The 13453-nt window shown below is 38.2% G+C and overlaps 1 protein-coding gene across 3 annotated transcripts in view; it reads right to left on the minus strand.

The window, feature by feature from the left end:
• The window catches only part of LOC103031622 (metabotropic glutamate receptor 7), a 285237-nt gene that overhangs the window by 80808 nt on the left and 190976 nt on the right, over positions 1 to 13453 (minus strand). For all 3 annotated transcript variants that reach the window (XM_022682217.2, XM_022682219.2, XM_015606383.3), the window contains exon 6: positions 6427 to 6627. In XM_022682217.2, coding sequence (XP_022537938.2) covers positions 6427 to 6627 — 201 coding nt within the window. The remainder of the gene's footprint in view (positions 1 to 6426; positions 6628 to 13453) is intronic.

Consider the following 13453-nt stretch of genomic DNA (forward strand, 5'->3'; position numbering starts at 1 on the left):
AATTAAATATAGTTGCATGTTAAATCCGCTCTACATTTCATTCAACACTGAAGCACTGCAGCTGTGTTTATATCAGTGGGATATTTGGGTGTAAATGCTGATGATGAAAAGACTCGGCACGCAGACGTGCGAAAGAGAAAAAAGATGGGGAAAAAAAAAAGGAGAAGAAACTTCACTTGAAGTTGAGCTACTGACGTTTTCACCCAGCTTTCAAAGGCTTCTTGAAAACTGTAGCCTCCAGTGAGATGATAAAACGAGTGCCAGGCTCGCTGCATACTAATAAACATTAATATATTTAAGAAGCTTCCACTGCAAACGAAATATTATTTTTGTAAGTTTCCAGAGTTTCTGTTGAAAAGGATACATTTCCTGTTAAAATGCTTTAAAACGTGTGTTTCAAGAAGACATGTAGGATCTACCATGATGTTCCTGATTATGTCCGACCTTATACATACTTATTTTGAACACAAACGTACACAAGTGTACAAGACTGCACCCCTCGCATTTCTGCAGATATATTTAAATATATATTTTTTTATGGGAAACACTGACAAAATGACACTTTGACACAATAAAAAAGTATGATGATTTCATTTATTCAATTTAGCCTTTTTTTTAAAAAAAATAGTGTTTGTGATTATTCATACTTTCTGGAAAGCTGATTTTTTTATTCAAAAGCTGATAATTATTCTAAAAAGGGCATGGACAACTCATCTAGGAGGTCACAAAAAAGAAGCCAGAACAACATTTAAAGAACTAAGAAGAAGAATTAAGAGCACCTACATTTTGACTTATTTTGAGTATTTTGATTTGTTTAACACTGTTTTTAAGTTACTACATGATTCTTTATGTGTTGTTAATATTAACGCATTCTGGACTGGTGGTTCTGTATGTACATAAATAAGATGCTAATCATTTTTTTCTTATGCTACAGAGATGTTCAGACAGTTTTAGAGAGTTTACTAAGGAATAAACACATGTAATAAACATGTTCATTAATTAAGTTCATTAAAAAGAATAAGTAGTCAATAATATGTTGAATTAAACAATGTTCAGAACAATGCCAGCTTTGGGAATCTTTAATAAACTCATGTTTGGTAAATAACACTAATTTGCAGGACTACTGTTACAGTAATTCTACACTTCTTTCTTTCGATTCTCATCATTTCTGCCGTGTTTTTGTATCGGCAGCATATCTATAATAAATAAGATTAAAATATTAAAATATTCACCTTGGTGCTTCGCCGGTGTTGTTTATGCATGGCTGCAGCCTGCAGTGCAGCCTCTGTATTCTCGCTAGGCCTGGATTAATCATTACTCATAAACAATGCACAGGTAGGGTTCTGCCTCAGCAAACAAGATTATGAGTGTCGAGCTGCATTCGATATGTAATTTATTTGCTGGTAAAGCTAATAGAAGATATCTGCGCTTTCCAGGAGAGCAACTTCACAGCCAGCTGCACAGAAAATACCCGCCTTAGAGAGTTTGATGTGTTTTTTTTTTCTTGTTTTTTGTTATTTTTTTTTTTCGAGGAGGAGGAAGCTAGCGAGCTCTGCGGCGTTCGGCGGTAAACGACCGGCTGAATGACTGAGCATTTCATCTGGACTTGTTTTTTGGTATTTGTCTCTTTCCTCTGGTGGCAGAAAAGGCTTTAAACAGAGCTCAGAGGAAAGAAAGAGCTGTATCAGTTTCAGCAGGTCTTGCTTAGCTGAGCCGTGCAACTCCATATTTAATCATTAGCTCTCGCCGCAGAGAGTGCAGAGAATACTGATGCAGTGACTTCATCTAAAAGTGTTGCAGAGCACGCTGCACACGCTGGAATAGGGGCTTTATTGTGTCTTTTGCTTTAATATTGACTTATTATTCAGTATATACACATATAAACCTCTGGAATATATAATCAAGAGGAAACGGAAGTTATCCAAAAGCAGTGTGTAAGACTGGTGGAGGAGGAGAACATGATGCCAAGATCATCGTAAGTATGTGTTATAACTGATTATTAATGATTTTTAAGGCATTTACAACCTAATTAGTAACCATTAATAAACTAATTGTAAACCCTTTATAAACCCTTTATAAAGGTAGTCTTATTTTAAAGTGGTACCAAAAAATCTATATCTATATATTTCTAAATACTGTGTCTGTACAAACTGGACATCAACAGATGGACCCCAGAACTCTAACTGTGCACCAGCAATGTGGAGCTACAAGGTGTTTCTAATAAAGTGGCCAACAAATGAAACCAATCCTGTTTATCTACGCTGTTTATTTGCTTTCTGGAACCTTAAATGCGAACTCTAATGCGACAAACGCTGCGTTTCTAATCTGCCCTGTCGGGTCAAATGTTTATGATGATAGCACGTCATAATCAACACCCTCACATCAAAGGCACGCTCGCTCTTTGATCTTTCACTAGCCTCGTGAAAAGAAGAAAAAAAAACGTGACTTTAGTCTGCTTTTACATAATTAGGAAATATTAAATTAATATCCCTTATAGAGTTGCAACGTCTTATAATAACAGAGATGTACATTACAGTACATTACATTAATGATATTCCTATAATTAATGAATTGAATCATTTTTTAATTATTATGAATTATGAATATGTTCTGATTCATAATTTTGCACCAGAGACAAATATTACTGAGGAATGAATTTAGAAATCTAGCATTTCATAAAACAATTAATAAGTGTATTAAGTGCTACAGTATTTCATAAAGTTGCAATGGGGTGGCTAGGTGGTTAGTGTGGTATTCCAGGTAGTTGCGATAGGGTTGCTAAGTGGTTGCTAGGCAGTTGCTATAGTAGTCAAGGTGGCTCAGGTGTTGACTGTCATGCTGCCAATTGGTTGCCATGGTAACCCATGTGGTTGTTTGGGTGATCTCTCAAACTGATGCCATTTTCGATCAGTCTCTTTTTTTTATTATTACTAAATAATTAACATGTAAGACCTTAATTAAAGCAAGTGAGACATGCAGTTCTTTAGATGTTGTTCTTGGTTCTTTTTTTATGACCTTCTAGATGAGTTGCCCATGCCCTTTAGGAGTAACTTCAGTAGGCTGAATAACTTTTTCTTAAGAACAGGTTGGTTTGGATTGCCTTTTTTCCCCTTAATAAATGAAATCATCATTTAAAAAATTGCTTTTATATTTATATTTAGATTATCTGATATGAACATTTTTTTACTTTTTTCACAGCAGTGTACCTACTTACACTTTGATGTACCAAGTTTATTTTAGGCTAATTTAGAGTATATGTAATTTATCTAACCTCCATGTTTTTGAACTGTTGGATGAAAAATGAAACCCATGCAGATACAAAAAGAACATCCATCCAGAAACTCCATCCAGATAGGGATTGAACCCAAGACCCCAATGCTGGAAGGTACACATGCTATACACTAGGCTGAATATATGTGAAATCCAATAATATACATGTATTTCCAGCATTTTATCTCCCAGTAATAATGGTTTGTTTGTTAGTGTGTGTGTTGTTACAGTAAATATATGTTATGTAGAGCTGCCAATTAAACAAACAGCCTCTCTGATGGCACATCACATCCGTTGTTTTGCTGCCCACTCCACCACAGTGCAGCCCACTCACAACAATCAGGGTGTTAGCGTGGTTGGCGTGGTTGGGAATTTGCAGTAATTATAGAGTGCATGTGAACCGTGGATGAGAGTTTCTATCAAGGATAAGGCTTCAATAAAAATATTTCATAGTTTGAGAGCTGAGAGGTTGAACTGGACTAAGATAACACTGGGATTTTTATATATTTTTGGATGCTTTTGTTGTATTAACACAGGGTAAAATATTAATATTTGTCCACTTGATTTGGTATGAACTGGTAGGGTTGATTTAAATTTGCTGACCACCTAAAAATGATGATTTTCTTTTTTAAAATATTATTAATTATTAATATGTTCTAGTTCATAATTTTGCACCAGAGACACATTTTAAACCAGGAAAAGAAATCTAGCATTTCATAAAACAATTAATAAGTGTATTAAGTGCTACGGTATTTCATAAAGTTGCAATGGGGTGGATAGGTGGTTAGTGTGGTTTTCCAGGTAGTTGCGATAGGGTTGCTAAGTGGTTGCTAGGCAGTTGCTATAGTAGTCAAGGTGGCTCAGGTGTTAACTGTCCTGCTGCCAATTGGTTGCCATGGTAACCCATGTGGCTTTTTGATTTTACCTAATTGGAGGAAGATGGATGATCACAAGCCACCAGACCAAACTGAACTGCTTGACATTCTGCACCAGGAGTAAAGCAGCATAAAGTTATCCAAAAGCAGTGTGTAAGACTGGTGGAGGAGGAGAACATGATGCCAAGATGCATGAAAAAAGCTGTGATTTGCATTGTTTGAGATCTGAAAGCTCTGCATCTATTGCATTATTTCACCCATTTCTCATTTTCTGCAAATAAATGCTCTAAATGACAATATTTTTATTTGTAATTTGAGAGAAATGTTGTCTGTAGTTTATAGAATAAAACAACAATGTTCATTTTACTCAAACATGAACCTATAAATAGCTAAATCAGAGAAACTGATTTAGAAAATGAAGTGATCTCTTCATTTTCTTTCCAGAGCTGTAAATAAAGTATATAAAATCATCAATCTCTCACCTAGAGGTACACTACCCAAGAGTAGCCTATTGACGCAAGACCCAGCATCTAATCAGAAAACACAATGCATTGGTGCATGTTGTGTTAAGTATAAATGAGTTTGATCAGAGTGGGAACACAGGTTGGGTTTGCTGATTTCTCCTGTGATCTCCAGACGCTCCAGTATAGATTTGCTCAGTTCTTCGGGAGGCCACCTGATTTACTTTAATGAAGGATTGATTAGATGGAGTTGGGATTGGGCCGGAACTGTAAATACTGGGCTTCTCTTACGGGAGGAAGGACAAACTGATATTTACTGCTCAGATTAACTGCTGAAAATACAATTTCCTCACATGCTGAAGACCCTGCTGCGCTGTACTGTACATTAATACTGTGCCTTTATATAGTATACTGTACAGTACTGTACTATACAATAATATACTATACTCCATGGTATACAGGGTGTAGGGTTTTTTTTAGTGGTTGGTAGATCTGTTCATATAAAATTTAAGGTGGTTGTAATGGTGTTGGTAAGTATAATATACAATGTCTAGCAAAAATCTCGCAAAAAACATAAAAGTAGCCAATGAGAAACAGTTTCATTGGACTGAATGGAAAGCAATTTTACACCCAACCAACATCTAAACCACAAAAAATGTTTTGCAGTAAACTATACTATACTACACTATACTATACTGTACTATACTATACTAAGCCACGCTACACTTTACAATACACTGATATACTATACAATACATTACCATATTATAGCATACAATACCATACCGTACCACACCATACTCTACCATACTATACCATACAATATCATACTATTCTGTACTATACTATACTACACTACACTATACCATACTATACTATTCTATACTATAATATATCACACTATACTATACTATATCACACTACACTTTATCATACTCTTCTATACTATACAATACAATACCATATTATAGCATACAATAACAAACCATACCATCAAACTATACTATACTACATTATACTATATCACACTATGCTATACTATACTATGCCACACTACACTTTACCATACTCTGCTATTCTATACATTAAAATACCATATTATATAATACAATACCATACCATACCATACTCTACCATACTATACCATACAATATCATACTATTCTATACTATACTATACTATACTATACTATACTATGATATATCATACTATACAATACTGTACCACCCTAAACTATACCATATCATACCATGCCAAACCATGCTAAATTATACCACACTACACTGTAGTTTACTATACAATACTATACTATACTGCATCATACCATACTATACCACACTATACTATACTATACAATACTATACCATACTATACTATTTCATACTTTACTATACTATACTATACCATGCCTGCTTCACTATACTATACTATACTATGCTAAAGTAAACCATGGCTAGCTCTCAACAATCTTTCACCAAGAGGGACACTACCCACAAGTAGCAACCCAGGGTACATACATTATATATGCCTTGCAATACTAGACTATACTATACTATACTATATAATAGTAAACCATGTCTAATAGTAAAATAGAATCTCTCACAAAGAGGTACACTATGGAATAGAGCATTTTTGGGCATTTTTACATGCTCTTGTAGCAAAAACCAACATCCAATCAGACCACAGAATGCTATGTTTTGCATACATATTACACTATACTATACTATACTATACTTAATGCCTATACTTAGTCTTAATGCCTATCTGACCACAAAAAAAAAACTGTTTCTGCAGCAGTGGAGGCTCTGCGTTTTACTCACCGTTGAAGTTGACGTTGCGGATGTACTTCAGCAGCTTCTTGCCGCCGGCAACTTCCATTTCTGCACAGACTCCCGAGTGTTCCGGACACAAGTCCTTCTGCATGTTGTGCAGAGCGTGGGCCATGGCGTACACAGCATCGATCACAAACTGTACCTTCCCCTCCTGCTCGTACTTCGAGTCCGTCCCGATCCGCTCCTGGCCTGAAGAACAGCAGGAAAAACACCAGAGGTGCTGTTGATTTATGCAAATCAGACTCAAGGCTTTCCAAGCACTGGCAGGATCTCCAAAACTCTGAGCTTCTGTCTGAGGAAGAGTTTAGAGAAGTAAAAAAGTGCATTTCCTAAAGCTTCCCGTTTTCAAGCAGATGCAGGACTTTTTTGCTATTGCTATGTGATCACTAGAATTAAACCTGTTTTGTTTTTACTTGGTGGTTGCTGTGGTATACCAGGTTTGTGGATTGGTATGGAGTTGTTAGGTAATTACTATGGTATTGCTTTGTGCTTCCTGTGGGGTTGCTTGGTGGTTTCCATCAAGAAAGTCAGCTGGTCACGAGACATAAAACTGTTATTGGTAGGTGGTTGCTGTGGTATACCAGATTACTGTTACGGAGTTGCTAGGTAATTACTACTATATTGCTTTGTGGTTGATATGGGGTTACATAATCGTTTCCGTCAGGTAAGCCAACTGCTTGTTATAGTGGTCATTAGACATAAACTGTATTTGGTAGGTGGTTGCTGTGGTACACCAAGTTATTTTATTGCTATTGCTTTGTCATTGATATGGGGTTATATGATGGTTTCTGTTAAGTAATCCAGCTGCTTGTTATAGTGGTCACAAGACTTAAAACAGATTTTGGAAGGTGGTTGCTGTGGTACAGCAGATGACTGTCAGAAAGTTGCTAGGTGATTACTACTATATTGCTTTGTGGTTAAAATGTAATTACTTGATGGTTTCTGTTAAGTAATCCAGCTGCTTTTCCTGCATATTGATCACAAGTCTTAAAACAGTGTTGGTAGGTGGTTGCTGTGGTTGCTACCAGGTTTGTGGATTGTGATGGAGTTGCTTAGTAGTTACTACAGTGTTCTTAATGATTGTTATTTTGTTTCTTCTGTACTTTGGCAGCTGCTATGATATTCAGGGTCGTTATGATTCCTATGTGGTTTATATGGTGTCGCTTAGTGGTTGCTGTGGTATTAGTGTACAATGTAGGAGATGAAAGAGAGTAGATAAGAAGAGTAGATAATGTAAATAAGAAGTAAATAAGAAGAGTAGATGATGTTGATTTCTTGCTTTTAATATGGATAAGGAGGTTTAAATATAACAAAATGAGTGGTATGGAAGTCTTAAAAAGTGAAGCGCCAAGTGGTCCAGTGGTCTACTAAAGTGCTGTCACTATGATAGGAGGATCACTGGTTTGAATCCCAGTCATGCAGCTTGCTATCAGCTGCCAGAGATGGGTAGATGCAGCTTTTTGAGCGAACCTTAAGTTCTTCTTTCAACTCTTTTCAACTTTTAAGAACCAGAGAGAGAACCAGAGAGTTATTCAGTCTATTTATATGTAATAAAAACACTAAAAAAAAACTTTTTTTGCCCTGATAAACAGGACCAACATTGAAGAAGCTGCCTCATCTCCTAGTAAGAGATCAGAGAGTGGACAGGGACCCTGCTGTCTTCTTCTCCCAGGGAGATCATGGCCAATTGCTTTCTAAAAGAGCTCAAACCAAGACTGCCCGTGGCTCAGCTGGGCTTGAATCTGATTCCCAGCTGCCGAATGCACCTTTCCCCCAGGGGGGATGCTGGGTAAGTTGTTAGAAGCCAAACAAACAGGAGATAATTCGGTGGCGAACTTTACTCCACTGGCTGGAAGGTTTTCATAGATTGTGAATGAAGACAGGAATCACCAGAGGCTATACTCTTACTAAATCAGCTATACTGTAACTCAAATATTCCTCAAATTGTGTTGGGCTTCGTTGGACACCAACTAAACTGGTTCCAACTTGGTTCTACTTGGTTCAGATGATCTACGTTTTCTACTTTTCAACTAATAGAAAGAGAAAGTTGAACACCATACATTTCTGAAACAAGACATCTGAAGAAACCTCGCAGTACTAGTGCATCTCAAAAAAATACAATATCATTGAAATGTTACTTTGTTTCAGTAATTCAGTTCAGTTCTTACTTCTTTGCTCCACTGACTGATTAAAACTTGACAACAGTCAATCATCAGAGTTCATTCTGAGATGCTGAGATACGCAAAAGCATCACACTGTTAAGATACGAATGCGCCAAAGTCAGAGCTCACCCGGCTCTTAAAGAGAGTGAGCCAATGAGTCATTTTACAAATAACTAAGAGATCATCAAAGTTTAGGACGATTGATCTCAGTCGATTAGAAATAGATGAATCTATCTTGAATTCTTCAATTCATCTTGTTGTTCAACTGTTCAACTATCCAACGGTAGCAGTTAGACATCTTACTAGGAAAAGTCCTTTTCTAAAAGATAGAAGAAGGTAGAAAAGGGCATCTCTCGTTGGGCGATTTCAGCCTCTCTTGCAAGCAGCTGCTCTTCAGGGATTTGTGCAAAACTTGTGCAATTTCCTCTTCGAACGCCCTCAAATTAGAGGCACTCGTCTCACGCTTTGACACTGCTTGGCCTCCCGTAGTCTCACTCGTCTCCTTGGGGAGTCTCTCCGGTCGGCCCACGGTAGCAGAGTTTTCCCTGAAGTGTTTCCCAGTCAACTTAATCACTGCGCCCGTGCTCAGCGCACCATCATTGCGAGGCTATCGAAGGGGAAGGTTAAGTCCCGTGGCGCATCACGAGCTCAGCCGGATCCTGGTGCCCACGTCAATCTGAGGACATGTTTTTTTGAGAGAGACCTCTGGTCAGGCGAGTGCAGTGGCCTAGACATGAAAGACGCCGGCAGCGAACGAATCCAGGAGGTGAGTCACCAGCCACTGGTAGAGTTGGGGGAGGTTGGTGGAAGACTGGAAAATGTCAGTTCTTCTAAAAAAGAGTCAAAGACTTCCTAAGGAAAACTAGCAAACTCTGCCAGGGACAGAAACTCCTTCGACTTATATATTATATTCTGCCAATGTTTTTACCAATGTGTAGAACTTGGAATTATCCAAATGGCAATTAAGGCCAATTATGGCCAATGATGGACTTCACAAGACCACTGGAAATGTCCAGTGGTGTGAAGTGGCACACTTGCATACTTTCATTATCTTCCTTTTACTGGGGGGGAGTTGACCCCCCTAATTAAGAAATAGACCCCCCCCCCCTCCCCAAAAAAAAGAGGTAAAACCAATAGCTTGCGGAATGAAAACATGTACAGTATATATCCTCCTTACCTACTGTATAATATGCTAATATTACAAAACATGAATGCATGTATATGCTTTTTGTAGAGAACTGTGTTCAGTGCAGTTAAAATCTGAACTGTAAAATGCAGAGTGTGAAGCAGAAAATCTGTAAAAAAGGTTATACTTCCTGGACTCTGTCATTGTGATGCTCATTGCTATCTTACACCTCTTAAAAAGTCTATTTTCAAGCCTAGCGGAGTTTAATAATAAATCTACACTGATGGGCATGGTGGTGGTGGTCTGCTGGAATTGAGGTGAGGTGTGTTCAGGTTAATTTCTGGCGTGTTGCTGTATATTTTGGTGGTGGAAAACGCAGGTGCTCCACTGACTGATTAAAACCCTGACAACAGTCAATCATCAGAGTCTGTTCTTTTAGATGCTCCCAGTGCTGCATACACCCTCCTCAACTCTACAGTAAACAGAAAAAAAAAAAAATAACATTTTTGTTCTCTTAAATGAGCTGCAGCTCAGTTTCCTCTGCTGAGACGCACAAAAGCTCCACACTGTTAAGATACGAACGTGTCACCCGGCTCTTAAAGGAAATGATGAGCAACTGGCACACTGATTGGTTTATTACATGTTATGCCCAAAATTAACCACACCCATGATTAATTAGGAGAATTAGTAAATGCCTTTTTCACACACAGACACGCCCTAAATTCAGATGCACAATTCTTAGTTGACAGATGCACTGTAGATAATAGAAATAGAAAATAGTGACTAGAAACAGGCGAATATAAATTAGATTACAGTGGATTAATCATCTTCTCTAAACGAGAGCTTTACCACAAACTTTACTGAAACATCTTCAAGCCTTATGCTCTCCAAACTTACAGTATATGTGATTATTATTCTTCTTAAAAAACTGAAACACAACTAAAAACTTTTAATAGGCAAAACTCTCCATCACGCTGACCATCCATCCATCCACGCAAAGCAGCACAGGTTTGGTGGCGTGACGTTGATGGATTGCGGCTCACGTCTCCTGAAAGAAACATCTAGTCTGATAATTAGAGTGACGCACTCGACAGCTGGAGTCACCTGTGCAAAACCTGCAGATATCAAAGGATGCAGAAATGACAAATGTGTTTATTAGAGGAAGGGTGTGTTTGCAGGAAGGGCGGCGAGCCTGGAGACCCTGCGCCCACACACCAAACATCAGCACACTTAATCACCAATATCACACTGCTTTCTACCGTTAGGGCTGGAGTAAAGGCTCACACTCTGAACTACAGATAAACCAAACATAGTGATGACCCTGTTTCTGCGTGTGCTATGAAGATAGAGGTACAACTTAGCAGCTTAGGCATCTACAGGGGTTGGACAATGAAAATGAAACACCTGTCATCATTTTAGTGTGGGATTTTAGGTGGTTTAAAATGTGATTTGTACAGAATAATTATTGGTGGAATCTTCCATGGCTTCCACTGACCAGTTTTGCTAAAATATAAGACCAATTTAAGACCATTTTAAACTGAAACTTTGCTTCAGAATCCTCATCACTCATTTTAATGTGTTTAGTGTTCCTGTTTTATGTCTCATCTGTTTCAGTTTTCTGTTTCTGTCTTTTCACTCAATACAGCAGAATCCACTTTGCGCTTTACTGTGGAAAATTCCTGGCCAGGTGTTCTACTAATGGGAATTTCTCTCAAAAAAACATGCAGGAGCTTCACCTAATCTATACTGGCCATATGCTGTTTGCCGAGCCATTAATTATTCTTTTATTCTGAAAAAAAAAAAAAAAAAACAACAACAACGGTCGTTTGATCTTTTTGACAGCTTAAAGCAGCACTAGGTAGGATTTCCTTGAATTTTTTATCTTTTTAAAGAAGTCAAATTACAGCTTGAAACTCACTGCAGCGCTCCATTGAGGTGTAATAGGAGGAATAGCGGTGCTCTCGTGTCTGTGCCAGAGCTTGCGAGAACTGCGACCTGCTTTCCGACCTTTAGTTCTAACAGTTCTACAAGGACTACTGGTTTATTCTTTACAAACTAACATACAGACACTCTCGCAGACGCAGGAAAGAGTCTGAGTATGTCTGTGAAAGCCAGAAAACGAGAAAGAGAAACTTACAAGAAATCAGCCTGAAACATTTATTACACTCTACAACTGTAGGGGGAGCCCATGAGCACAAAATCTCAATCCTACCTAGTGGAGCTTTAAAAGTCGTGTTTGTGCTCTGCATCATGTCTGTGTGTGTGTTTGTTTAATGAGCACCTATAGGAATAGACTCTGATGACTGACTGTTGTCAGGGTTTTAATCAGTCAGTGGAGCTTCTGTGTTTTCCACCACCAAAATATACAGCCAGAAACATGCCCGAAATTTACCTGAACACACCTAACTTCACTTCCAGACCACCACACTCATCAGTGTAGCGTAGATTTATTACAAAATTTAGGTGTCCAGAGTGTACTATAGGACCCCTAGTGTTTAATTAATCATTAACTGTAAAAAACAGATAAAACTTTCATTTTTTACCACTGTATCTGCTCTTCTCCAGCTTTATTCTAATCATATTTAACATTATTTTTTTGTCTTTGTTCTTCTTCACAAAGCGCCTCTTAATTGTGGGGGCGGGAAACAAAACAGGAAACGAAGGATACCAGGGCTCGCAGCGTCACAAATAATTTAGAGATGCGATGCGGCCGTGGATGTGCCCCAAAACGCCCCCCCCGGGCGATTTCTCCGCCACCCATTTTTTTGTTTAGAGACAAACCTACGTACATGTGGCCACTTACGCGTGCCGCGCCGCAGCGCACGCAAAAAAAAAAAAAAAAAAAAAACAGAGCTCGGTGCGCCAGCTTCCTTTTGATCTCCCAAATACCCAGTAGGCCTTTCAGAGCTAATTAGTGACTGTGGTTCTTCTAAGTGAGGAAAATAAGAAGTGATGCAGAGCTTAAGCAAAGCAGATCTGGTCCAAAAAAAAGATTAAAAAATAAATAAATAAATAAATAAAAGCATGGCCAATGCAATAAAGTGAGGAACACTCTAGACAGACAACATCCTCCCCAACTAAACTTACTTTTATAGTTTAGCTTTTGGTAATTAATGTTTTTTTTTTTTTTCCCCTTTAGATAAGGCTGCAGATTCAGGAGTTCATGGACATTGGGAATTGTGGGGATTGTGGGTAAACTGGGATGCTGGTGCTGTTGTTTAGTGTGAACTACTAAAAAGATGCTTCGCAAATATTCAACATGTTTAACATCTGACTCAGTCGGCGACTGGGAGTCAGGAGGAGCAGAGGCTACCTACAGCCAATGGGATCACAGAAACAGAGAGAGAGAGAGAGAGAGAGAGAGAACCACGGGTCCAAAACTCACCAGAGCTGTTTATGGAGTTTATTAAGATTGACCACCCTACCATCCCCCCTGTTATATCAGCAAATTGTACTGTTAAACTCTAGAGGGCGCCTGTGAGTGAGTCCTCAGTGAATAGGGGTGAATTGAGCTAAAAGCTAAAACTTAAAACTTAAATAAAAAATAATTCTAAACTACTTGTTCTGAATGTTTCTTTTTAGAATTTTAGCAACGTAGAATAATGTATTTTACTAAAAAAGCAAAAAATCTGGTTTCACGCTGTAAAGCACTAGCATTACTGCTACTGCGAGCTGATTGGTTGGCGAGCTGATCCTGAGCTGATAAACAGGTAGGGCATGTTTAAAA

Source organism: Astyanax mexicanus, chromosome 24 (assembly GCF_023375975.1).
Source record: "Astyanax mexicanus isolate ESR-SI-001 chromosome 24, AstMex3_surface, whole genome shotgun sequence".
Classification (NCBI taxonomy): Eukaryota; Metazoa; Chordata; class Actinopteri; order Characiformes; family Acestrorhamphidae; genus Astyanax; species Astyanax mexicanus.